The sequence below is a fragment of the Camarhynchus parvulus genome, chromosome 1, assembly GCF_901933205.1.
Source record: "Camarhynchus parvulus chromosome 1, STF_HiC, whole genome shotgun sequence".
Classification (NCBI taxonomy): Eukaryota; Metazoa; Chordata; class Aves; order Passeriformes; family Thraupidae; genus Camarhynchus; species Camarhynchus parvulus.
The window spans coordinates 33,415,971-33,441,714 of record NC_044571.1 but is presented as its reverse complement, the minus strand read 5'-3'; the positions used below and the strand labels follow the sequence as shown (position 1 = coordinate 33,441,714).

Here is a 25,744-nt window from a genome sequence, read left to right as displayed (position 1 = left end):
AGGTGACTATTCCCTACGAGGAGTAGTTTGTGGATTCTTTCTGCCATAAAACAGTGTCTGGAAAGAGCAATCTTGACAAGCTTCTGTGAAAAAGAGCATGCAGCTTGATTTTGTGGTGCAGTGTCAAGTTCATTAGATGGAATTTTGAACAAATAAGTAAAGCTGAGCTTCAACGGGAGAGCACTGCGTGGAAAAAGTAAGAAAACTTTAAAATGAGAAAGTACATGTGTTTGGTGTCGTTTACAGAAAAGTTCAAGTGGGAGGCTGCCAAACCTGCCTGGTTTTTATGGTTTTGATTTTAATGAAGTGTGGTTATTTCGGATACAAACACCACAGGCATGAGCACCCTCTGCAGGATGTTTAAAGCGGTTTCCCACGTGATCCCTTTTGATTTTTAAAGGTTAGGTTTTTCGTCCTTACGGCTGGTGTTTTTCCCTCGCCATGCTGGCAGAGTTGTGAAGTGGGAAGCCCCGGCCCTGCCCTGTTACTGCCACCCCGGTGTCGCTGTGGCGCTGGTTTTCCCTGCGGTGGTGCTGGGGCGGGCACTGCATGGCACTGTGTGGGGTTCGTACGAGTGGGCACGGTTGTTCTGGGCGTAGATTTGTGTTCCGAGAGGCAGATTGCCCCGTGTACAGGGCACAGAAAAAGTGGCTTTCATTAAAAGCCAAGGGCCGGTCCCGGACGCAGCTCCGCCGCCTGCGGCAGCTCCGGGATTACTCCCGGCTCCCCGGGAGGAGGAGGAGCCGGGCCGGAGCCTGCCGGGGGCGGGAAGGGGCGGCAGGTTTGGGATGAGGAGGAGGAGCTGGAGCGGCAGGAAGGGTGTTTCCCTGCGCAACTCCCGGCTGAAGTGACTCAGACAGGAAACTCCCTGCCAGGCGCGGCCCAGGAGCGGAGCCGCCGGGCCGACGCGACCCTCGGCGGCCGGGCCGAGCGGAGCCCCCGGGCGGCCGGACGGACAGACAGACGGACGGGCTCCTCCCGCCGCCGGGCAGCGCCGCTCCCGGGAGCCGGCGGAGAGCGGGTGAGCTGCGCTTCCCGGGGCCCTACCCCGGCTTCGGGCGCTTCATCTGCGGGCTCCGCGCCCCGCCGCGCCCCTCTCGCTGGTAACCGTGAGCTCCGTACTCTTATTTGGGGTTGCCTCATCCCCCCCTCGGTGTCTGGGGCTCCCCGGAGCTGGGAGGTGCCGCGGGGGTCCCGCTGCTCGGGCGGTGCCCGGGGCGGAGCGGGAAGGGCCGTGCGGAGCCACGGGCGGGCGGCCCTGGCCTCGGGCGGGCTGGGTCCCTCAGCGGTGGGCACCGAAAAGCCGTTCTTGGTTTTTGTTTCTGGGGGTAAGGATTAGCTTGTTCACTCCCGTGCGTGGCCCCTGTGTCTGCAGCACTCGAGTGGTCACAGTTCTGCCTCCTAGGCTGTCTTGGAGTGGGCTAGATGGGGAAAAAATAAAAGTAAAAAGCTCTATGCAGGTTCATTTCCCTCTTCAGAGGAAGGAGGTGATCTGGAGTGTCTGTCTAAGGACGTGGAATAACTTCCTCATGAGGAACTTGAGAATTGTCCAGTAAAGATAACTATGCTGTAATGGCAGCAGCACTGTAAGCTTGAAAATCCCCAGATGGAGGGTCTGCCACCCCATCCCTCCTCTGTAATGAGCAGAGGTGAAGACAGACATGCACTTCATCTCTCTGAGTATTCCTGTAGTTCATCAACATCTCTGCTAATATTTTGCCTTTCAGTAGGCTCTCATTGCCTTGATTTTTATTCCTGTGCTGTTTGATGGCAGGTTGAAGTAGCATTTAGACATGTAAATGGCTGTTTGTGCCAGCAAGGCTGTTGGGAGGAAGTTGCCTTTGTGGGATGCAGCCAGTCTGCCTCAAGTGCTGGCTGGAGAGCGTGTATTGGAGGAGGAATTTCTTCTTAATTAGAAGGTCATAGCAGGCTTTTCTGTAAACTGTGGGAAATGGAAAGCTTAGGCTAATGAGGACTCCAGTCCTTATTGCATTCCAGTTACTTATTTGGCATAACTTTATTATAATAAGCTTACTGAACATGAATATGCGGTGTTGTGTGGTAGTGTTTTCTTCAAAATTGGATTTATAATAATACTGTAGTGCAATTCAGCAATGTCTGAATTATGTTTTTATTAATTGTACTTAAACTGTTTTATGCTCAGAGAATGTCTGAGCTATGTGATAGAAAAAGCATTGCTGCTCCTTACTTAAGTTCTGATTCTTGACTTCATCTAAGTCCCACTTTTACCTCTAAAATACTTTTTTTAAACTTTTGTAAACACGAAGTTTCTCCTGTTTTAGTATAAAAGACTCTTTAAGTTTTCCCAGGCAACTGGTCTGTGAAGTCTGGCTGGTGTAGGCAGCCAGTTGTCTCTGTAGCTGCCAGGAGGGAGGAGGAGGAATTTGGAAGAAGTCTGTACAGCATTGGGAAGGCTTAACCCCAGTATCATCAAAGCTTGCTTGGCTTGCCCTCTAAAAAGTGTACATCAGTTTTTCTTTGTAGCAGCTTAGATTTATTTTTTAATAGGGACTATGTACTTGATGGTATATCTCTAATGTACTTTGGTTTTCAGGTTGTCAGCTTGTTTATGTATTCTGAGAATAAATCTCTCTGAGTCTTAGGAAAATACCCAAATACTCCCACCCCCAAACATCCCTGCTTGAAAGACTTTGTTTTGTTTACAGGTCTTGGGTTTGTCAGTTTCTTTTGAGGGTCCTGATGCTGACAGTGGTGTTTGAATGGAGTGGTGTGCTCAGTTCTGCTAATTGAAAATTTCTCCCATAATAGATATCACAACATTCAAATTTAAATGGAGCCAAATTGTTTAAGTTGTTTAATTTTTTTAAAAATATATGTTATAAGAAAGGGAATGTTTCACAAACAATTCAGACTTTTCAGTTTTTAAGTTCTGAATGTGTGACTTATAAAAAAGCTCATAGTGCTTTAGTGATGCACCTGTAATATTCAAAGTATTCGTTAACAAAATTCTTGTTTCTTCAGTTTGCCTTAGATGGAAATTGTCTTCTGGGCTTAAACCAAGAGATTCTCTTGGTCCATTATGCTGACTTTGTAGCATAAATTAGTAATTACCAGAAATCTGTTCTGGCTCTGTGTTCCATGTTAGATGTTTGTCTGATACACTCCTTAAGTTTTGGTTAGTGCTTTGTTTATTCATTCTGGGAGAGAATTGTCTTGGAAGGTGGCTTGTTCCCGAGGGTAGATTTTAAAACCTTGCCATAACCCTCTTGTCAGAATCATCTGATTTTTATTTTAAAGTTTGTTTCTCAAAGTTTTCCAAGATATTGAGGTTGAGTTGGAAAATTCAGAGTGATTGGAATTGAGCTGCAAGGTTGGAACAAAAAGATGGAACAAAAAATCCCCACAAAGCTCATTATTTGTGAGAACAGTTGTATTCATCCTCTGGCCTGAAAGCTGCTAGAACTGCTTTCAATGAGAGAAAATTAATTTTAATGTAATTTCCATGCCTATGTGTGCATATCAAGTGGGTTTCATTTTACAGTTTTTGCCCTATGTTCTCTGGGCAAGTTCTTCAAGTGGTTCCTTGGTTTACTTGTTGCTGTACCAACAAGTAAAGTAAACTTGAATGCTGGGCAGCAAGTTTTCCCCTGCTGAGCTGGAAGTCAGCTGTGCGATTGACTTCACTGCTTGGAACAGTGGCTGTGTGAATTTCCACTGTTTATACATTTTAAAATAACTGCAGCTACTATGGCAAGCCCCAAGTTAATAAGCAATTATGCTTGAACCAAGGTAGGTGCTTGTTTACCTGGGGATGCTGCAGGAGCTTGGCAGAGCCCAGGCGTGAGTGGCCGCTGAAGTGGTTCGAGGTGGATCTGTCCGTGCGCGTGGGATTGGGATTCATTTCATGTTCCCAGGGAGGGAGGCAAAGAGGGAGGAGTAAATGTAACAGATTTGTAAATTTCTGATCTGTAGAAAATATACCTTGTTACAAGTGACCTCTGGCAGACTTTACTCTTGAAGGTCATCTTGCTACTTTTTGGCTACTTTGTTATTTGTGTATACAACAAGTGAAAGCCACCTATCCTTGTCCTGGTTTTTGTGCGGAGCTGAGGCAGTAAAATGAAAGAAGGACATTTCAACATTGTGAAATATGACTGTATCCCTACAAAAACTCACAAAGAGCTTGGTAAAGGTGCTTTATATTTTAAACTACATATGTCAGTTCAGGGTTCTTCTTTACGGCATGTCTGCCCTTAGAAGCTGACATTAGTAGGGCTCGGGGGCACACTTTGGTGTGTAATGCTGATAACAGAGTGCCTATTGATTTGCTTTGTTAAAACGTAATTCCATTAATCCACATCACTGCCTTTCTGGTGGTGAAAATAATGTATGATGCATTGATGAGACTTGCTACAAGAAAACAGAGGTTGCAAAACAGCAGTTAATCTTTCTATCTCTTGGCACCAAAAATGTTGTAAGATATTTTGGGTAGCTCCTTATCTCTTGTAAACACACTGGTGAAAATCCTGAAGCATGTTTTCTTCATAAGACTTGAAAGATTTTTCTCTGTGTTAGTATGTACTGTTTACTGTATGCCTCTGTTATGTCTGTAAATATATGTGCACTCACAAATGTTTGTGAAGAAAATCCTATATTCACACACTTCAGTGTTTTGGGGGAAAAGTGACTATCTTGGACTTAAACTGTAAAAAGTGGAGTAGTGGTAAAGGTTATGGTACAAATAATCATCAGGCATTTGCCATCTTTAAAGAAACCCCCTTTCTCTCAGGCTGAGCATCAGCAGATATCAAGTGAATTTATAGCTGTGTAGCCTTTCTGCAGAAAGACCATTGTGGGAGAGGTGATTTAAGGTTGTGGGCAGCCAAGTTGAGCACGGATCTGGCTTGGGGTGTTGGAGAGGGAGCCCATCTCTCCAAGCCTTCCCAGCTGGGGGATGGTGGTGGTCCCTGCTCCTGAGGAGCAGCACTTGTGTCCTGCTGCTCTATCCCTTCCCCACATTTTCTGTAGCTGTTTCATTCTGCCAGACCTCTGCTCCTGCTGGAAGGGACCCCAGCAGGGCATCAGTGTGATGGTGAGCTCAGGAGGGCTCTCAGGGTGGGAATCCCTTCATTGCTACACTACCTGCCTGCCAGGCACCCCCTGTGTGGGACTTAGCCAGCTTGGTCTGCTGTGGATTTGCAGCCCTCTTAGCCAAGCTGTGAGGTCCCTGCTGTGCTCTTCTCAGTGCCTGCAGACAAGTAAAAGTGAACATGGTAGTTCTTTGACTGGGTGGTTGTTCTGTGGTTCTCTGTGTGTTGCCAGGACAGATGCTGTGGCCTAGGCAGAGCTTAAAGTGAGTGTCCTCCACACTCGTGTGTTGTTCTGCTTGTTAACTTTGCTAAAGCTTTTCTTGTTCAAGTAGTCAGGTAACACATATAGAATTGGCACTTCTGATCTTGCTTTCATCAGAGGTAAATGCCAGGGCAGCAGGCTGTGGTGACCTCCTTTTCCCAGTTTGTGAGTGCTCCCAGCTTACAAAGTGGTTATTTGTGGGGTGAACTTGTAGGATTTCTCTGTGCTTGAGCCATATTCTGTGAGATTTTCTCAGTTTAAAAGTCTGTCTTTCAGCAAGCCTTTCACGTGGCTGGTTTTTGCAGGTCTCTTTTCCATCACTGTTGGTCAGGAGGTAATAGAGTGACAAACAAACTTTTTAAAGCCAGTAATTGCTCATTTGGTGGAAAAAAATGCCATCCCCCCTCCTCTCACTCCACTGAAAGGCATCTCAAGAATTCAGTCAGTGTGTAGACTTATGCTTACTAGATGACACTCTCTGCAAATGATTAGCAGGGTTGAGTCTCAGTAATGTTCTTACGAATTACTTTATTCTAAAGTAAAAGAAAAAAAAATAAATTGTGCTTTTGGTTTTAGAAGCAAATACCAGTACTGTGGTTTTATGTTAGTACATGAGTCTCAAGAGTTGACATGCTAAGTAGTGATTCCAGCTGTGCAAATGACACAAGGTGCTTTTGGAGATGCTTGCTTTATACACTACACCTATACAAGAGATTTGTTTCCAGGGTTTAGATAAAAATATGTTAGTACTGTACTTCAGTTTAAAATACTTGAATTCTGACAGGGACATGGACACTTTGTTGGCAGGAAATAAAAATGCTGTTGATCTGAAGCTATTTATAGCCTTCTTTCAGTATACCTCTAATTATTTTAAGTGGTTTCAGTGATATAAAATCAATAAGGAGAGTACACTGAATTATAGATTCTGAGTGTGAAGTTCAGGCAAACTGTCATGACACACGGCTCAAGATACATGTGAATGCTTGTCAGGTGATATCTGAAGTAATGCTTTGGATGAATTTTCACGGAAATTATGAACTTTCTTGTATAAAATACTACAGATGATGAGCTCTTTCTGAGGAAAAATATTTTGTTTTCTCTTCTACTCTGTCCTGTACTATTTCCTTAGTTTTTTTCAAGAGAACTATTAAACCTTTATTTACTTCTTGTCTGATTCACTCTGTCCTCACAGAAATGCACATAATAGTGGATTTTTTAATAGCTTCTGAAACTTGTTGATTTGGTTTTTTTAAATTTTGTTTTCTTTTTCAATACTGTAATTTTGCAAAATTGTACATTATTATTGTACTGATTTAGATAATAAATAAAAGCTACTTTTAAGCATGGATAGTACAAATTTGCCTAAAATACCTTTCAACTTACTTTTCAGATGAAGCTGTGTAATTTTTTTTAACTGAAAGTGGAGACTGTTGTATTGTTGACTTACCAAGTACCTACAGGTATAGAGAAGGAGTGGGAATGACAGCAGACAGCCTCTCTTTCAGAGTAACTTTTATTAAAGCCTTTGTTAAATTTTTAAACTCAAAATAAGGCAACGCTGAAGCCAGAGCTTCAGCTGCAGGCTTGCATTGAAAAAAACCCACTGGGTGTAATGAACGCCTGTTGTGTCATTGGGGGACATAAGCTGTAAGGATGGAGCTGGATGCAAAATGCAGAGGCACTGTGCAAGGGAGACCTGGGGGCTGCCCCTGCCTGGACAGCTGCACCCAGCAGTGGTGGGGAGGGTGTCCTTCCCACAGGCAGGGGTGGTGCCAAGCAGACTCCCCTGAGATGCTGTAAGGCTGACCCTGGGGCAGCCTTCTGTGTAACTGGGCTAAGGAAGGAGAGTGCTGCCCTCCCCTCCCCTGAGAAAACAATGTTGTTTTTTCTTTATTTCTTTCCATTCTTGTGAAATAAAAGTGCAGAACTCACATGCTTTATCAGGAACTGTAGTGATAGGACAAGGAGTAATGGGTGAAATTCATTCCTGTGAAATAAAAGTGCAGAACTCACATGCTTTATCAGGAACTGTAGTGATAGGACAAGGAGTAATGGGTGAAATTCATTCCTGTGAAATAAAAGTGCAGAACTCACATGCTTTATCAGGAACTGTAGTGATAGGACAAGGAGTAATGGGTTCAAACTGAAAGATATGAAATTTAGCTAAAAACTATGGAAGAAATTCCTGACTATGAGGGTGGTGAGGCACTGGCACAGGCTGCCCAGAGAGGCTGTGGGTGCCCCATCCCTGTTCAAGGCCAGGTTGGATGGAGCCTTGAGCAGCCTGGTCTAGTGGAAGGTGTTCTCACTGGTGGCAAGGGGAGATGAACTGTGTGGTCTTTATGGTCCCTTTCAACAAAGTCATTCTATGAGTCCAAATAAACAGTTTGTCTAAGGCTGAGGGGTTTTGTTGTTGCTTAGATGGAAACCTGAAGCCTCCAGACTCTTGTCTTTCTCTCCATCTTTGAGGCTCATCTCTTTTTCCTGTAACATGACCATCCTCCATCCACTGGGGTGCTCAGTTCCCCCGTCCCCAGCTCCTTTCAGCCCACCTACACAAGTGTGCCCTTTTTGATTATAGTACCAGCACTCTGTGTACACCAGACACCAAGGGCAGCCAAGGAGACCATGCTGAGCAGGTGTGAGCAGTCTGTGATGGAAGACTTCATCCTGAGCCATGCCAGGCTCATCCCATGTGAACTTGCTTTCCTTTCTCCTTTCTGGGATGGTTATTGCTTTTGCTGCTCCCTTTCCCATTCTTTGCAGAATGTTCGCAGTGGGAGTGTTACCTTTGCTAAGAAGTGAGAGAGCTTTTCACAGCTGTAGTTACAGTTTTCACATGCTGTAAGTGCTGTGCCTCAGTGCTAAACTGCAGTCTGCTCCAGAGCACTGCTGTGCAGCTTTGCTTCCTACCACCCGTGCAGCAGCAGGATCAGGAACAAGTACAGAAGAAATGCTTGTGCAGCTGCAGGAGAGAGCAGCATCAGCAGAATGCAAAAATGGCAGCAAACTGAGAAGATTAAAAAGGGGTGTGGAGGAGTGAACTGGGTGAGAGGAAAAGAATGCAAAAAAGAGAAGGTGAGGGGGTTGGTCAGGAAGGTGAAATAGTGCAATTCAAAGGTGTAATACCAGAGAATATTAACAGGGTAAGGCAAGTAAGTGTAGCAAGACAGATCTCAGCACACCTAACCTAGAATGAAACAATGCTTAAATCTCTAACTTCATTGAAGTCTGAAGAGAGACCACATACTGCAGAAGGGAGTTCATTCTGTACATTAGTTAGTTCACTCAGAACTAACTCAATTCGGTGAGAACTAATTAGTAAACCAGCACAAACCATCTCAGTCATCTAGCCCCATCAACAGCAGATTTTTTTTTTACATTTGTGACTTATCTTGGGCTTCAGACTTTGGTTCACAGATAAAGCAAACCAAACAAAACACCTCTGTGAATTCTTGTAGCACAAGTTCCATTGCAGAGGGGGGTTGCATGCTGCAGGATGAACTTCAGAGACAGGCCCTCCCTCCTTGTTCATCTAAGTGAGATACTTTTGGAGGAAATTTTAGAGGCTTAGGCTTCTCCCATGCCATCACAATGGATTCTCAAATAAGATAAGTGGAATGGACAAATTAGTTTTTTATTTTTGAAGTGTGTGCATCCTCCACTTGAGCTTCCTACACAGGGATAGCATTTCACCCTGTATTTTGACATCAGGAAGTTGTATCTCTTTTCTAAAGCTTCAAGATGTAGAATGATGCTGCAGATGCATGGTACTGGCCAGACTGCCCTTTGAAATACCTCGTTGTTGCTTGCTGGATCATCATCAACCACTGCAGATGCTGCTGCTGTAGAATTAGTATGTGCTCCTGCTGGCTGCTAACACAGCAGGAAAAGATAAATTCAGTCTTGTGGTGCCTTGCTAGCAAAACTAGAGTGACTCCAGCCAGGTGCTATGGTGCAGGAGTGCTGAGGTTGCACTGTGTTCTCTAGTTGTGGGACAGTTTTCTTACTGAGGCTGTAAAAAGGAGTCATTAGTTTTAGTCATTAGCAGACATATACACAGTGGCAGGCTTCAGGAAAGGCAATTCTGGACTGCCATCACTCACCAGTCTTGGTCTAGGCTTCATTCAAAGAGCCCAAGACTCCCCCATTCCTAATCTGCTGTGATGATAGTAGAATGCCAGACCTTCCTTTTATTGGAAAGTGCTTGAATTCATCCAGGATATTGACAGGGAAGTTACTTGACAAGCATAACTAATTTTTCTCTGAGTCCTGGTGGTCAGTGTGTCAGCAAGCCATTTCAGCTCCATGACAGCATCCTTAGCAGGGCTGTCCTTCTGACCTTGGTTAGCCTGTGGGAGGAACTGTACTGACTCACTGAAGTGTGCCTTTTATGTTGCATTAATGGTGCTGCTGTTGCTTACTGATACTGCCCAGAATTGAGTTTTCCAGGTGATAAGACTGGTGTATCACTGAGCACTTGAACCTTGCTTACACAATCATAGCACAGGCATTGCTTGCATAAAGAGATGGCAGAGATGGAGATTGCTTACTGGGATGTGTCCCTGCAGGAGACAGAAGCTGGACAGGTAACAGTGTGGATTGCATGAAAAATTCACATTTGACTGAACACAAAGAGCTTTTAATGTAGGAAGCTGAGATTTGCTAAAAAAAAAAAAATTAAAGAAAAAAAAATTTCCTCCCATGCTATTAGCTTTATGTTCTTCCCCCAGTCTGTGCCTGCTTGTGGAAGCCTGCAGTTATTGTGAGCCACATCACCCTGTAGGAGTCTAATACTAAACTAATCATTTCTATTATATGGCCATTCTTCTGGGACTTGCTATGATGTTTGGATGAGGTAATGCAGTGCTGGAATTTTTTTCTCTTTTTCACATATTAAGTCTGGTTTTAAATTCCATTCGCAGATGTATTTTTGAAAGCTTAACAGTATGTCAAATCTGTTGCACAAAGGACTGTCAGCTGCTGTTTGCTTTCTTCTGTCTTTTACTTTAATCAGGCAGGCCAGTAAATGATGTGAAAAGCATTTTTCTTTGCTCCTTCAGCTTATGCAAATCTGTTGCTTAGGAACGGAAAGGAGCTCCGGTCCCAAAAGGAACATCTTAGGCTGATCTGCATGGCAAAAAGGCAGATTGTCCTGTCCAGAGCACAGAAAAAGAGCATTCTAACAGAGAAAATCCATCGTGTTGCTGTTCTCTGAAGTGCTTTAGCTATCAGGGTGTTAAAATGTTTTCTTCTCAGTCTGAATTGATAGGTAAGCAGTTGAATGGCTGAGGTCTTTGAAATTTAATTAAAATAGAACTAAAAGGGAGTTTTTGAGAGAGATTTTGGAGGCTTGAAATAAAAATGAATATTTTTGTAATTACTGTGCTGTTCTTGGAAGAGAAAATCCATTCCTTTTGTTCTCTTTCCATTACAAGGGCCCTTTGTGATTGGAATCTCATGGTTTAAATTGGGTAGGAACATTACACTGAATATTTAATCACATTTTCCTAATAGTAAAATTATTTAATTGATTTTCTGCAATCCAATAATATAGAAAAATGACACAATGGGACAAAAAAGCTGAAAATGTTGTGTTGCTGTAGGGATAAAACTTAACTTCTGCTTCTATGCTGACCAATTCTATTCTTGTGGGAATGTTGCCAGTAGTTGCCATGGAGTTTACTGTGGTTTGTCCTAAAGACCCCAGATCAGCAGGCCAGTCAGTCATCTTTTTAAATATACATTCATTTGAATTTATTTCCCTCAGTGTGTGGACTGTGGAATATCTTTGCTTCTCTCTCTTTTTTTTTTTTTTTTTTTTGTAAATAATATGCTTCTCTTCTTCCTGTTCAACTGCAGTACATAAAATTTTCCTGATTTTCTTCTGTCATTTTAAGTAGGGTAAGCTTTGATTTATTTATGCAAAAAGCATTTATTTATTAATTTTTATATTAATATATAATAATTTATTTTAGGCAAAACTACTCATATGGATACATATTTCAATTAATGGATTGCACGGCAATTTAAATCTTCAGTATCCGTGATGCTGAATTTTAATTTAAGATTCAAAGATTCTGCTTTTGCAGACTTGGGAAATAAGAGACACAGTGTCAAAGGAAATTGCTGTTTAAAGTGTAGACATACTTCCTCTTTGTCTTATTTTGAGCCTGGGAACATGTACAAGCACTTGGAGATCAAATGCATCTGTTCAAAACCAAAATGTGTCCAGTGGACTGCAAAAAGGCGTGGGGCATCCCCTCCCAACATAATTTTTCAGTCAAATGAAACACTATTTTCATCTGCAAAGTCAGAAAATATTCAAAAATTTCTGTAGTCCAGCAATTTTTTGTCATTGAAACTCCACCTTAATTAACTCACTCTTTGGCATGATGCCTCTCCATATTTTTAATATGAAATAATTTTTTGCCGCTTTAAATTCCAGTCTTGGAGAGCTTTTTGGGTTACGTAGAGAATGCTGTAACCAAAACCAATTCCCTGGATGTCCCAGAGCACCTCTCCTTCCTTGGGCTGCATTCTCCAGCTGATATTTGCATATGCTTTATTGCTGTTGGACGTGTGCTGGTGTCCAGGGCTTACCCTGGGCTGAGCACATTTGCTTGTGCCACTCACAGACCTCTGAATGTTCTGTGGTAACTTCTCCTGCCATGGGGAGAGAGAGAGAAGCTGTGCTGGAGTGGGTCAGGCTGTGCTGATCCCAGCTCAGAGCGTGGTGTGAGGCCCTGGCTGCCAGCTGCAGCCCAGAGCTGCTGATCCAACCCTTTGTGACCAGGGGCCCCAAACTCTCCTCTCCAGGCCTGGGAACTTGCCCTGCAGTTTGGTGACTATAGGATGTGCTTTTCCTGGGCTGTTTCAGGCTGTTTGAAGTGTAAATATCTGCATTTTGAATGGATGCATGCTCAGTTTAAACTCAGTTTTCTGTGAGCTTTTGGTTAGATAAAGTTAAAAGATATGGAGAGCAATTTTATTTTTTTTTTTAACCCAGAGATGTATTTAAGATACTGGTGTAGTGTGTACCATGGTATCAAGAATGGTGAGATAAGATCAATGCTGGTGTTCCTCTGACTCTTCTCACCCTGAGATTCAGCAGTGACTCAAATCTTTGCACGTTTAGCTCTTCCCAGGTGCTGTCAGAGGTGCTGGGATGGATGTGCCTTTTGGGGCAAGGAGGGAGAGGGTCTGTCAAAAGAGACAGTAGCAGTAGTTGGGCTGCTCTGAAGAGTACAGGACTTCAGGAGAGGTTTGCTCTGCTGTCACTGCAGAAAAAAGTGCCTGTCAGCTGTGGGGTTTAGATTTTAATTATTTTTGTTTATTTCAGGGAAGTTTAACGTTGTAACTCCAACTTCCATAAAGTAAAGCAAGAATTGCAATAGACACAGTTGTGTCCACTGTCTGATCTTTCCAGTATGCAGCAATGTACCAGGAGATGTACTGTAAGGAGCTGACAGCAAAAAACACCTGGAAATCCATTTCCAGATTGTTATCTGTGGCAATCCAGTGTGCTTCAAGAGGGCAGCCTGCTGGCTTACTGCTCTGATGGTTGTGTGAGGATAAATCCTTAGAGATTTCAAAGTGAGGGTGCTTAGATACCCTCAGGGTGTCAAGCCTTTGAGTGAGTGATGCAAAGGAAAAAAGTGCCTGTCAGCTGTGGGATTTAGATTTTAATTATTTTTGTTTATTTCAGGGAATTTTAACATTGTTACTCCAACTTCCATAAAGTAAAGCAAGAATTGTCATAAAGTAAATGCCTCTGCTTGCTGTGTCTAAATCTTCTGAAATTGGCTTTCGCTGTAGCTTGATATTTTCTGCCTTTATTTCTATAGATATTAATTATACTATTTATACAAATTATACTAATTAGTATAGTTAGCTATACTAATTATACTATGAATTGACTGAATTATACTCTTTATCAGTTTTCTGTGGGAATGATCACTTGACAATCTTAGTGCAGGTGATAATGACAGTTTACAAGTAATTTAAATGGCTTATGTGCCTGTATTCTCCAAGGACTTTCCATTCTTTTCCTGTGTATTTTCAAGATACTCAATGTACCTTTTGGGTTTTTTGAAATGCTTTGTGGTAACATGATACCAACCTCATCATCTCCCTGTCTTGTCTCACACAGCCATAACTTTGCATCTGATAACTTTTGTGGTGAAGGGCTTTATTTTTCACCAGCAAGTAGATGTCATCAAACCCAATTATTTGAGGTAGAACTTTAATGTTGGGAATCAATGTCTTTTTGAAACTCATCTGGATAATTTCATAAGACCATTAGAGGACATTTCTGGGAAGTCTTGGCCATAGGCTAAAGAGGAACCATGTGGTAATTTCTACACTTATAAGAAGATCTCAGTAAGGGTACAGTTATCTAAGTTCATTTGCCTTACCCACATTTATATAACTACAAGTTATATTTGTTGGATTCTATACACTCCTACTGAACATGTATAAGAACTGTCTTGTATCATCAAGCATATTTTTTCCTATTTCAGCTATTAATAGGCTGAGTCTTGCTTAACTCTTATCACTGAAAGAAAGCTTAAAAGCTTATTACTTAACTCTCTAGTATTTGGGGGAATTTTTTTTTACCTCTAAGTTTGAGAACAGAATAGTTCCAGCCATCCTTTTTCTCACAGTGATTCTGAAATTAATGCTCTATTATCTGCTGTCCTTATCTTCTCTAGTTCTTATTATTTCTTCTGGTCAGTTTTTTTTGTTTTTGTTTTTTTGTGTGTTTTTTGTTTGTTTGTTTGTTTGTTTGTCCAAAACATTTTTCCCCATAATATGCTCCTGTTCATATTTTCTTACAAATAATCTGAAGCTTCAGGAGGCCCAAAGGAGCATGGCTGAGAGATGCATGCTGGCTGTTTTCTGATATGCTTAGAATTAAGAATACAGACCTTCTGCAAAGACTTAGACATTATTCTGTAGGGATGGAGATGTGGAAATGGTATCTCTACTAGGACTGGCAATCATTTCCTCTAGATATCAAATCAATGTTGTTAGCAGGACACTGTTTACATGCAGTTGCAGGGCTGAGAGCAATGGTGCAGAATTATGACATTTTAAAAAGGTTGCCAGCTCTTTTTTTGTGAATATTTTCAATAATAATCTGGTTCTGAAGTTATATCAAAATGTAAACAATGCTAGAAGAGCTTCCTTTTTTTGGCTTGATTTTTCACATGGACAAAATGTGGGGGACAGCTCAATGCACTTCTCCCACAGCACAAGCTGTTCTGAGCAGGTCAGGCCCATGTGGTGCTCATCTCCTTCAGAAATGAAGAAAAAGAGGATATCCTGGTTTAAGCTACTCTGTGGCCTTTCACTAACATAATGAAAAAAAACCCAAACCCTGGGACTGATATCTCTTGACCCTTGGACACGGTGGGACTTGGTACTGTGAGACTGAAGTTCTTTTCAAACAGGGATTTTTTATGCTTTGAAATCCAGAAAAAGGAACTGGGAATCGGCACAGGCATCGCTCTTCCCTGCTTAGAAAGCTGTGTGTGCTCATCAAACACCAACGTTTAGTAAAACAGCTGGCTGGTGTGTGTGATTCTCTCTCCTCAAGGGAGAATGTCAGACCATGAATGTTGAATGTTCGCTAATTAAGTTGTGTACAACCAGGAAAATATGTTCTTGTTCGTGCATTTTACTTTAGTGCTTTAAGGATGGGTCATAAAAAGATACCAAAGAGAAAAATATTGCTCCAGAAGTAATACTTACGTGTCCTCTGCCTGAGAAAAGCTATCCTGGGGAATTTCATGTGGGTACAGAACTGAAAACACAGCTTTGTAGGAATTTAGTGTGGAAAAAAAAATCAGTTTAGGTAAGTGTCCTCGTGTAACTATAATGATGAGTATGGATCCAGCATTTTAGTCTGTTCTCACTTATGTAAACTCCTAATCAAACTTTTTTTTAAGTAGGTCTGAAGTTTCTGATGTTCTCTGCCATAAAGGAATCTGTTAAAATATTAGCTCTCCTGCCCAGTAACTTCATTTTTTAAAAACTCATGACTATTAAGGAAGCAGAGCTATCCAATTTTGTGTGTTGGGAATTTTAGCTTTTCTTAAATTAATTTTTTTGAGCTTAGGGGAAAGAAAAATCTGGTTTTGCCAGCCCCTCATCATTGTAAATGAGAAACAGCTGTTATCTTTTGGAGCTTGTTTATCAACAAAGATAAAGAAGGGGAGAAAACCCCTGAGTTGGTTCCAGCTGTCGTCCTGCTGTTGCTGTTGTCAAAACTCCTCTGCTCTTTTCTGGGGAGTCAGAGGGGAAATATGAATCACACTCTTGCAACGTTTGCAAATGTGTCAAAGCTGGGCAGGAAGGAGCTGCTTCCTCTTTCGTGTCTTGCTAGATACTGGAGTGCAAAGGCTGGGGAGCAGGGACATTGAACTTGGCCAATGAAATGCCAGGCTTGTGGATTCCTTTGGCAAAATCGCAAAGCGGAGCTGTCAGCGAGCAACCTCAGAGCAAGAGGACATTTACAACTGTCTGTGCCCAATGGCTTTTGTGTTCCTGCTTTGAAAAATTCTGAGCTTTGGGAAATCATGCTGAAGGATTTCAAAAAATGTTCCTTCCCGTATTTCTTTTCACAACCCAGAGGGCAGCAGGAAGCTTTTGTTTCTTACTTGCACCCCTGGCCTGTTAGTGAGGGTTTCCCAGACCTGTGCTATTAAATAGATAGCAGTGTAAGTCAGGTGGGATTTTGGGTTCTATTTTTAAATTGTTTTCTAAGTATTAAAAACAAATCTCATGTCTTATAGTCTGAACTTAGCTGATGCTGGAGGAATCAGCTGCACAGGAGCAAATATTGAGGCCAAAAGCATGCAGGTGTGCTTTCAGGATTGGGATGTACAGGACACATATTCAGAATATTCACTTGTAGTGCTGAGGAAGTAAAAGTCATGAGCTTGGATTTTGTGAATACCTGTCTCTCTTCAATAGCAGGGGCCCAAGTCAGGGTGGACTGTGTTTTAGGAGGAGAAGGAAGATGTGTGGACTGGGGAGAGGGTGATGATACTTACCTTGCATGCAGTGACACCTCCCCTTTACACAGATAGTTGCAGTAGTTTTTGGTGTAGAATGACTGGCCATTCTTCACTATGGGTTTCAGAACAATTTTTGTGGTGCTTTCTTGGAGCCAATGCTTTGTGGCCATTTGCCTGTCTGATGGGGGAGAGGACTGTGGGCCCATTGATCCCACCCCCAGCACATCCCACAGCAGCTGCCCACTGGGTGTTTCTACTTTGACAGGGAGGCTAAGAGGAAGAGGAGTGTCAAGTTGGAAGGAGCCTCTCAGTTGATCTGTTTTCTTTTTTAGCTAAAGCTTGATTTATAGATACTCAGACTCATCTATAAAGTGCCTATAGGTATAGACTCATCTGTAGATGTTCTGACTGCTTGGCAGCTCAGTTTTCTCTAGGGTAAAACTGTTCAGTCTGACCTCCCCACAGGACTTTTGCCCAGCCATGGAAGTTTTTTAGCATGTGTTGATTTATTGAAGGAAGGACACCATGTTCTTTGGTATCTTATTTGAGAATAAGTGTGGTTCTTGTGTTGGATCTGGGTGTAGGCAGGTGTTGGGCAAACATCCTGGCACAGGTTTGCCAGCCAGCACTCCTGTCAGTCCAGTCCTTCATCCCTTTTTGGCAAGGATCACAAATTGCACAATACGAGCACTGGTTTATTTATTTATTTTAACAAAACTGATATGCTCAGGCTGGCAGCAAGGTTTGGGCTGGGCATTCAAGAAGAAACAGACCTATGAGTCTTCCTGTTGGTTGTTGTTTATAAAGTTGTTGGTAAGCTCTCTCCATATGTGGTGCATTAGCTTTGCAGCAATGGCTTGGTGCACAGGGCTGGTCTCTGGAGATAGACAGATAGTTGCTTAATTCCAACCTCCTGGTTGCTTTCTCTCCTTGGGTTTAGGTTTTGGTTCTGGTTTCTTTTGTCAGCTGAGCCCTTCCTTGGAGGTAGGGGAGGCTTTTTCTGTGGATCTTTCTGCAGGAATCTATAATTAGGCAAGAGAAAGTGAGGAGGTGTTTCTGCCAGGCCAATAAAAGTGCAGTGAGTGGTGGGATCACCAGCCCATACCAGCTGTCTTGAACTGAGTTTTTGTCAAAGCTGCATTGGGATCTGCTTGTACCCTCCCTATATGTGGGGATGTAACAAGCCCACGGGATGTCACATGCCAGGCAGGGTCCTGTTCCTCTGGGATGTGGGTGCTCATTGTTCCTTTCCTCCTGGTTAGAGCTGAGGGCAGTGCTCAGCTGCTCCTTGCACCATAGGTGTATGGTTTTTCTCTAGTAAATGGGGGGAAATAACTCTCAAAAAAAGGAGACATCCCAATTAGAGATATTACCTTAAAAATCTATTTTTTTTTCTCTCCACTGAGGAGAATGAGTAGATCATGATACAAAAGTGGGTGACTGAGTTGTTCCACCCCACATTTTCTTAGTAAATTTTCACCACATCACAGAATGGGTAAGGTTGGAAAGGACTACAGTGGCTCACCTGGTCCAATCTCCCTGCTGAAGCACATGGCACAGAATTGCAGCCAGACAGTTCTTGAAAAATTCCAGTGAAGGAGAGTCTACAATTTGTCTGGGCAGCCTGTTCCAGTGCTTGGTCACTGGTCACAGATGGCCCAGATTTCTTCCCATTGCCCTTCTTGGTTCAGAACCCCAGGTAACAGCAGCTGCAAAGGTTTATGGAGATTGCCATGGCCTTGAGGGGTCTCTCATCAGCTACCCAAAGCAGATCTGGCTGTCCTAGGACATGAAACACTGGAACTGGCACCTTTTGACAGCTTGGTCTCCTGAACATGATTTGGTTGTAGAAGCTGTAGTGCATGAAGTTTTGAAAGTACATTGGCTCAAAATTGAGCTTTAGAATCATCATCATTTCCTCTATTTTTGATCTATTTCTGGTGTCCAGCAGTGGGGGAGGAGAAACATTTCTTGAGTCCTAAAAGTAAGGACAGGGATGTTAGTGTGAAAAGTTTTATTTAAACTTGTATTTGAAAGTCAACTGGGTTTCTGTTTGACTGTTTCCCTTCTGTTTTGGTTGAAGGGAAACTTCCCATTTCCCACAATATAAATAGTTGCCTGCTCTTCATGTTATTTATTTACCATATATATAGTAACACATTTAAAGTTATATCTAGGCGTACACATCTACATATCTACATTTATGTATGTATTTTCTAACCAGGTGCAAAATGACTGCTCAAGTAACTCTGGAGGATGCCTTGTCCAATGTGGATCTCTTGGAAGAATTACCATTGCCAGATCAGCAACCGTGTATTGAGCCCCCACCCTCATCTCTTCTCTACCAGGTATTTTCTCTTTAGAGGAAAAGGTTTTTCCATTTCCCAGTGCTGTTAAGAAAGAGTACATTTTGCCCAAACCAAGTTGTGTTTATATTGGCAATATATATATAAAAATTATTTTCATAGAACCATAGAATGGTTTGGGTTGGAAGGAACTTTAAAGATCATCTAGGCCAGCCCCTCTGTCATGGGCAGGAACACCTTCCACTAGAGCAGGTTGTTCAAAGCCCCATCCAGCCTGGCCTTGAACACTACCAGGGATGAGTCAGCCACAGCTTCTCTGAGCAGCCTGTTCCAGTGCCTCACCACCCTCACAGTCAATCAGTTCTTGCTAATACCTAATCTAAAGTACTTTCAGTTTGAATCCCTTCCCATTTGTCCTGTCACTACATGCCCCTGTGCAAAGTTCCTCTCCAGCTCTCTTGCTGGACCCCTTTAGGTCCTGGATGTTGCCATAAAGTTTTCCAGAACCTTCTCTTTTCTAGGCTGAAAAATGCCAGGTCCTCAGTTTTCCTTCATAGGAGACTTGCTGCTACAGAAGACTTAATTCCATGTTTTTCTTTCCTCTGCAGCCAAACTTCAACACTAATTTTGAAGACAGAAATGCATTTGTCACTGGTATTGCAAGATACATTGAGCAAGCTACAGTCCATTCCAGCATGGTAAGTAGATGTTCCAATACACACTTTTGTATTGCATAAAACAGGAGGAGAGGAATGTGTCTTCTTGCAGTTCATTAAAAGAATTATGGTCACAGATAACAGGTTACCTACTTCCTACCTCCAGGGGAAGGTAAGATGCAAAAGTGTGTGGCTTTTCTGTTTTTTTCAAACACGCTTCTTAAAATTTTTTTTTAATTGCCTTTCTTCTTGAGCAACTAATGTTGTTCAAAGGTTCCCGTCTTTCATGGCATTCTTGGAAAATTAGGAATAATATGTCTTATAATTCTAGAGGCCAGTTCACAAACTTTGGAATGGGCAGATAGCACCTGGTAACATGCTACTTAAAATTATGTATGTTTACATTAATCTACTTTTAAAATTATGTGGTTACTCATTTACCTGTTTTGATTATTTGGATATTGTTGTACCTCTCCTTTGCCATGTAGAAAGTTGCTCTGCATGTGCTGACTCTTTCATCCTTGAACATCCCACCTGGGGTCCCTGAATTTAAAAAGAAGAATAAATCCCATCACCCTCCCCACCCCAAGATTAACATTTCTATTTATGCTTACAGATAACAGTGTCATTAGTTTTGGGAAGAAAAAAAACAGTATAATAAACCAGTATAATCTGGAGAGATAATAATTGATGATGTATCATTCAGCATGCAATGCATGTGTGTTTGTACATACACATTCTGATAAGAGAAATAGGTTCATTTGGACATGGGCTTGGAATGACAGAAGACACATGGATACAATCCTTTTGTATTACAGTTCCTAATTATATTGAGTGTCTTCCCTACAGAATGAAATGCTAGAAGAAGGCCAGGAATATGCAATCATGTTATACACATGGAGAAGCTGCTCGAGAGCCATTCCCCAGGTAATGGATGAAAACTCTACTGTTGTGCAATGTGTGAACTTCTGTCTTGTTTTGGGGTGGAATTACACAGACAGAGATTTGTCAGCGAGATCCAAAGTGAAGCCTACTTTGATTCCTGAATTGTGAAGCTGGGCATGCCATAGAACAGTGTCATTTAGCACTTGGGGACCAGTTGGACTTTATTTTTTTTATAAGGCATCTATAGCAATACCACATGGGGTGCGTGTCAGTCTTTTTGGATCAAGAGCAGTATAGGGGTAATGTGCTTTAAAAGGAAAACTTTTGTTTGTGGGATCTGCTTGAGGTCAATATTTCAGTCAAGAGAATGGACTCCTCCCACTCCCCAGTTTAAGTCTTAAATTCAAAACAGGTTGCATAGCATGTAAGGATTAACATTCAGGTTTTAAACATGTAAATTTCTAGACACTTCTACTCCAAGTTAGCCACTTTCTAAAGGTCAGAGCTACACAGTGCTTTCTTGATCTGTAAAACTCCTGCTGTGAAAAGGGCACAGGCCAGCTTCAAGTGTCTGGGAATGGCTGTACAGGAGTGGGGTGGGAAGAATATTAAGGGGCGTCAGAAAACCGAACACAATTATTACCATGAGTTGAGTCCTTCCTTTTTTACAGATTAGTAATGCAATTATTTTTATACTGAAATGCTAGGAAGGCTGATCCTGTGGTTTAAATATTTAGAGTGGAAGTCATGTAATCTGTTTTAATTTACAGTTCTGGCCCTATTTTAGTGCATGATTTTGAGCAAGTGGCTTAATGTGGAAAGGTTACACCCTACGCACCCTACAGAGGTGTTTGACAACTAAATTACTCACTGTAAGGTAGAAGGACAATCTTAGATTGTTTTGGGTTTTTTTTTACGCACAATTAAGCTTAGAAGATTAGCATAAGATTACCAAACCTGGAAATTTTTGTCTTTAAGTTTGTCTCTTTAGGATGATATTGCGTTTTCTCAGGATCTTAGCTGCTGAGGCTTTATCAGGGGAAGTTCCAAGTATAACCACCTCTTTAATTATCCACAGGTCAAGTGCAACGAGCAGCCTAACAGAGTAGAAATTTATGAGAAAACTGTGGAAGTTCTGGAGCCAGAAGTCACAAAACTGATGAATTTTATGTATTTTCAGGTAAAAGGAATGGAAACAAAGTTTGTCAGTAGGCTTGTAATTTTATATTCCTGTTTTGTATATTTTATATTGTGTGCTCAGGTACTGAACCTAGTCATTATATCTTAGAAAAAACACACCATATTCTCTTACAGAAGGGCAGAATTTTTAAAGCCTGTCTTCAAAATTTGAGTCAATCTCCATTAAGACTATCAACATAAAACCAAATGTAATTGCATATAGTCCCTATGCAGCACATGGGTACAGAGACCTGTCACTTCAGGAAGAAAGGAAATAGAAATATAATGTGTTTCACATGTATAATGAAAACATCTCAGCACAGAAACCATTTGCTGTGGAGTGAGGGATCCACAAGTCTGGACAGCAGAGCAGCAGGTGCAGCTTTGCTATGGCGATTCATAATTGAGGCAAGCTAACCCAGTTGTTGTGACCTGCCAGCCACCCGAGCTGGAGAATAGCAGTCTGTCTTGCCTTCTCCTCCCTCCTGGCAGCTTGCCATCTATCTCAATGGACTGAGGATGTTTCCAGGCATTATTCAGAGTGGAGCAGCTAGAGCCTGTGAGGCCCGGAGCACACAGGAAGGAGGAGATTGTTGTACTCAGTAAGACCCCCAGTTGGGAAAGACAACAGGAAATGTTGCATTTCATTCAATCTCCTTTCATTCAAGCAGATTAGAGCTTTAAAGTCAGAACAGATTCCCTTTTATGTTTGAAGTTGCTGTCTTTTTTGTATTTGTAATCCTGATCTGAAATGGCCCTGGTGTGTGCTTGGAAATAAACCCTCAAATAAACATGTGCCAGGATGACTTAACAGAGCTGGCATGTACAGTGTGCTGTGGATTTTTGTTTGTTTGTTTGAAGGGAGCGTTCCTATAATTTGCCTTTTAATTCATATATACTTCATTACCAAAGAGTATGAAATCCCATTTTTCTGAGGGATTTTAAATTTCATGGAATCACAAAATAATTTGAGTTGGAACAGATCTTGAAAACCATATAATCCAACCCCCCTGCAGTGAAAAAGGGATATTTTTGACTAGATCAGGTTGCTCAGAGCCCTATCTAATCTGACCTTGAACACTTCCAGGGATGGGGCATCCACAGTTTTTCTGGGCAACCTGGTCCAGTGCCTCACCACCTTCACTGTAAAAAAAACTTCTTTATGTCCAATCTAAATTGACCCTCTTTTAGTTTAAAAATATTACTCCTTGCCTTGCCCTATATTTTATTTGTACTTTTAATTACTTTTATCTGCAAAGAAGAGCCTTGGCTCTTGTGTCAGGCAAGCTTGGTGGCAAAAATCACTGGTGACACTTGCAGCAGACATCAAGTACACAGTGGAGGAGCTGAAAGGCCTGTACTCATACCTTGCTAGTTTTGCATAATATAAACATTTTTCTGCTTCACTGGAGCTTTTCACTGAACCAGCTCTTTCTCCCTGGAAATGTCATGGCTTTTACTCCCTGTTTTTCTGTCTTTTCCCCCCCATTAGAGAAATGCCATTGAACGGTTTTGTGGGGAGGTGAGGCGTTTGTGCCACGCAGAGAGAAGGAAGGACTTTGTGTCTGAAGCCTATCTGATCACACTGGGCAAGTTCATCAACATGTTTGCCGTGCTGGATGAGTTGAAGAACATGAAGTGCAGCGTGAAGAATGACCACTCAGCCTACAAGCGGTGAGTGCAGGGGGCAGCAGGACCCGGCCTTTGCTGCCAGCATTCAGGCCTCCCACGAGGTGGCAGCAGTTGCTTTTTTTCTCACAGCTTTTTCTTCAAAAATAGTCTCTTCACGTGTGGGGCAGGCTATCTTGAAACTAGGGGTGTCTTGACTGCAGTTAGGCAGTTGAATACATCTGTTTTCTTTGTGCTCTTCTTCCAGCAGCAAAAGGTTTTTCTGCCTTTAATGCCAAGCTGTCAAATACTTCTGTCTTTGTGTATGCTAAATGCAATGCATATACTTTGTTCAGTAAAGCTTCTGGTTTTAAATTTGAGAGAAAGCTGGCTTTCTGGTCACTTGTGCTACTCCTGTTCTGATCAATTCTATTCTTGGGATCCGCTTTTGACATTTTTAGCTGAGAATTGTTATACTCGTTCTTAAGATGTTTCATCTTTGCTGTTCAAAATCATTGTGATTGCAGGTATAGCAGGGAAGGGAGGGGGTGAGATACCTGTGGCCAAATTTTGTACATGAGCTACCAGATGGTATCAGGTATCTTCTATTGAACACAGTGGTCAGAACAACAGGGAAAGTCAGCTTTATGCCAGCTCTAGCATCTGTGGTCTTTCATGCAGAAAACTATTCACTCAATGACTAGCCAAATTTACCTGTGTTGTTTCTACTTACGTGAGATTTAGTTTCTACCTCCACCTGTTGTAGTTGTTGGGCCTTGAGACCTCTTAAGCTTACTTGGTTTGCCTTTCTTTTTCTTTGGAGGTGTATTTCTGGAGGCCAAAGTTTGTTTTCTGGAAGACTGACTTTTCCTGGGTTGTTGAGTGGCTTGGATCTATAGAGCCACAGCTGCAGCCAGTTGAAGGGTATAGCCAATGGTTTTTCATTTGTTTTTTCATTTAATTTTTTATTGGACCACCTAAGTAGGAGTGTAGTGAGGAATTCAGGATAGCAAACCAGTTTATTTTAGATAAATTAGGTTCATCTCTGTCTTCTAGTGAACTTTTCACCTTTTTTTTGAAGAGATAGATTTACTTACAAACAGTCCTGGCCAAGGGAAATATAGTTTTTTTTCTGTTTTTAAAGAGCTGCTCAGTTCCTGCGGAAAATGGCAGATCCTCAGTCCATTCAAGAATCTCAGAACCTTTCCATGTTCCTTGCCAACCACAACAAGATAACACAAGTAAGCTTGAATTGTCTTCTTGCAAGTTACCTAATGCTTTGCAAAAGTATTAAAATAAAGCTCTTCCAGTTTGGTAGTAACTTTTTTCCCAGTCAGTGTAACTAGTTAACTAATATCCTTTTTTTTTCTCCAGTCTTTGCAGCAGCAGTTGGAGGTGATTGTTGGCTATGAAGAGCTGCTTGCAGATATTGTGAATTTGTGTGTGGACTACTATGAAAACAAAATGTATCTAACACCCAGTGAGAAACATATGCTTTTGAAAGTAGGTTTCTTTTGGGTACAAAATTAAAAAAAAAGAATGTTGAGGAGGGAACAGGTGTTTGAATTCCAGATTGTTTCCGGTTGTTTTTGTTTTTTTAAAAGGAACCAGATTAAGCAAATAATTCGCATAACTGCTTTTCCCCATTATTGTCTTTTTGTTGTATTACAAGCTAAAATTATTTGAAAGCTTTTAATCCATTTTTGTTTTTCATAAATTGAAGCTGACCCCTTTGGACTGCATCCAACTCTATGAAATTGTGTTTGTATAAAGTATAGTGATAGCAGAAGGGAACTACTGCTCTTTATTTTAGATATGTGGCAAGATTATTTAAAAAGTTTTTGGAAGTGAGGCTGTGTATCAAATATTTCAAGGAACAAGTGTCTTGAAATTAGGATTAATTAGTCAGTTTAGTTAGCTGGACTATGTACCTGTAATAAGAGGGTGCTGGGCAATGTGAAATGTGGCTGATTTTATCAGCTGCATTTCTTGCAGTGGAAGAAAAGATACAGAGTAAGAGCTAAAAATATGCCTCATGACAAATGTTTTGAGACACTTCAGTGTTTAACTTTTGAAGAGCTCTGTTTATTAGGAGTAAAGGAAAGTCTTCTGAAGCCACACATGAACTCCTAGAGCATTTACATTCTATTGACAAGGGTGCCCAGTGTGACTTTTGTATTTGGGCTTTTTGCTCACTAGAGATGCTTAGAACACAGTAAGTTGCTCTGCTTGGCTCCTGTAAATACTAAGTAGAATCCAAGAATATGCTGAGCTGGGAGGGACCCACAAGAATCATTGAGTCCAACTCCTGGCCCTGCACACCACCGTCCCCAGGGGTCACACCATATGCCTGACAGTGTTGTCCAAATGCTTCCTGAGCTCTGTCAGGCTGCTGCTGTGACCACTGCCCTGGGGTGTGTTCCATTGCCCAACCATCCTTTGGGTGAAGAACTTTTCCTGATAAATTCCTAACCTTATGTTAATTAAATGCTTTGGACAAAATGTAATTAGATCTGAGCTCTTGTGTGTGTAATTCAGAGAGGCACTGAAAGCCAGAAAAGCAATCACTCAGAAATGTTAGATCTAAACTTCTGTTACCAAATCAGTTTGCATGTACAGAATTTTAATAAATGTGAAGTGAAAAGAAAAGCTCTAAAAATAGCCAGACTCTCAGTGAGATTTTTTTTTTTTTTGCTAAACCTTAATACAAACAAGCAGCATCTTTTAAGGGTAACTGATCAGGTGAATGTTA

The 25,744-nt window shown here is 41.7% G+C and overlaps 1 protein-coding gene across 3 annotated transcripts in view; it reads left to right on the top strand.

Moving 5' to 3' along the window:
* Nucleotides 1-808: 808 nt before the first annotated feature.
* Nucleotides 809-25,744, top strand: part of CYFIP1 (cytoplasmic FMR1 interacting protein 1) — a 76,639-nt gene continuing 51,703 nt past the window's right edge. Inside the window, exons 1-8 of one of the 3 annotated variants that reach the window (XM_030962194.1) lie at nucleotides 809-1,021; nucleotides 18,583-18,706; nucleotides 19,273-19,362; nucleotides 20,170-20,247; nucleotides 21,284-21,385; nucleotides 22,877-23,058; nucleotides 24,137-24,233; nucleotides 24,367-24,495. In XM_030962194.1, the coding sequence (XP_030818054.1) occupies nucleotides 18,590-18,706; nucleotides 19,273-19,362; nucleotides 20,170-20,247; nucleotides 21,284-21,385; nucleotides 22,877-23,058; nucleotides 24,137-24,233; nucleotides 24,367-24,495 (795 nt within the window). In that variant the 5' untranslated portion in view covers nucleotides 809-1,021; nucleotides 18,583-18,589. Of the gene's footprint in view, nucleotides 1,104-18,582; nucleotides 18,707-19,272; nucleotides 19,363-20,169; nucleotides 20,248-21,283; nucleotides 21,386-22,876; nucleotides 23,059-24,136; nucleotides 24,234-24,366; nucleotides 24,496-25,744 lie in introns of all 3 variants that reach the window. The other 2 variants (XM_030962114.1, XM_030962027.1) reach the window with 2 other exon arrangements.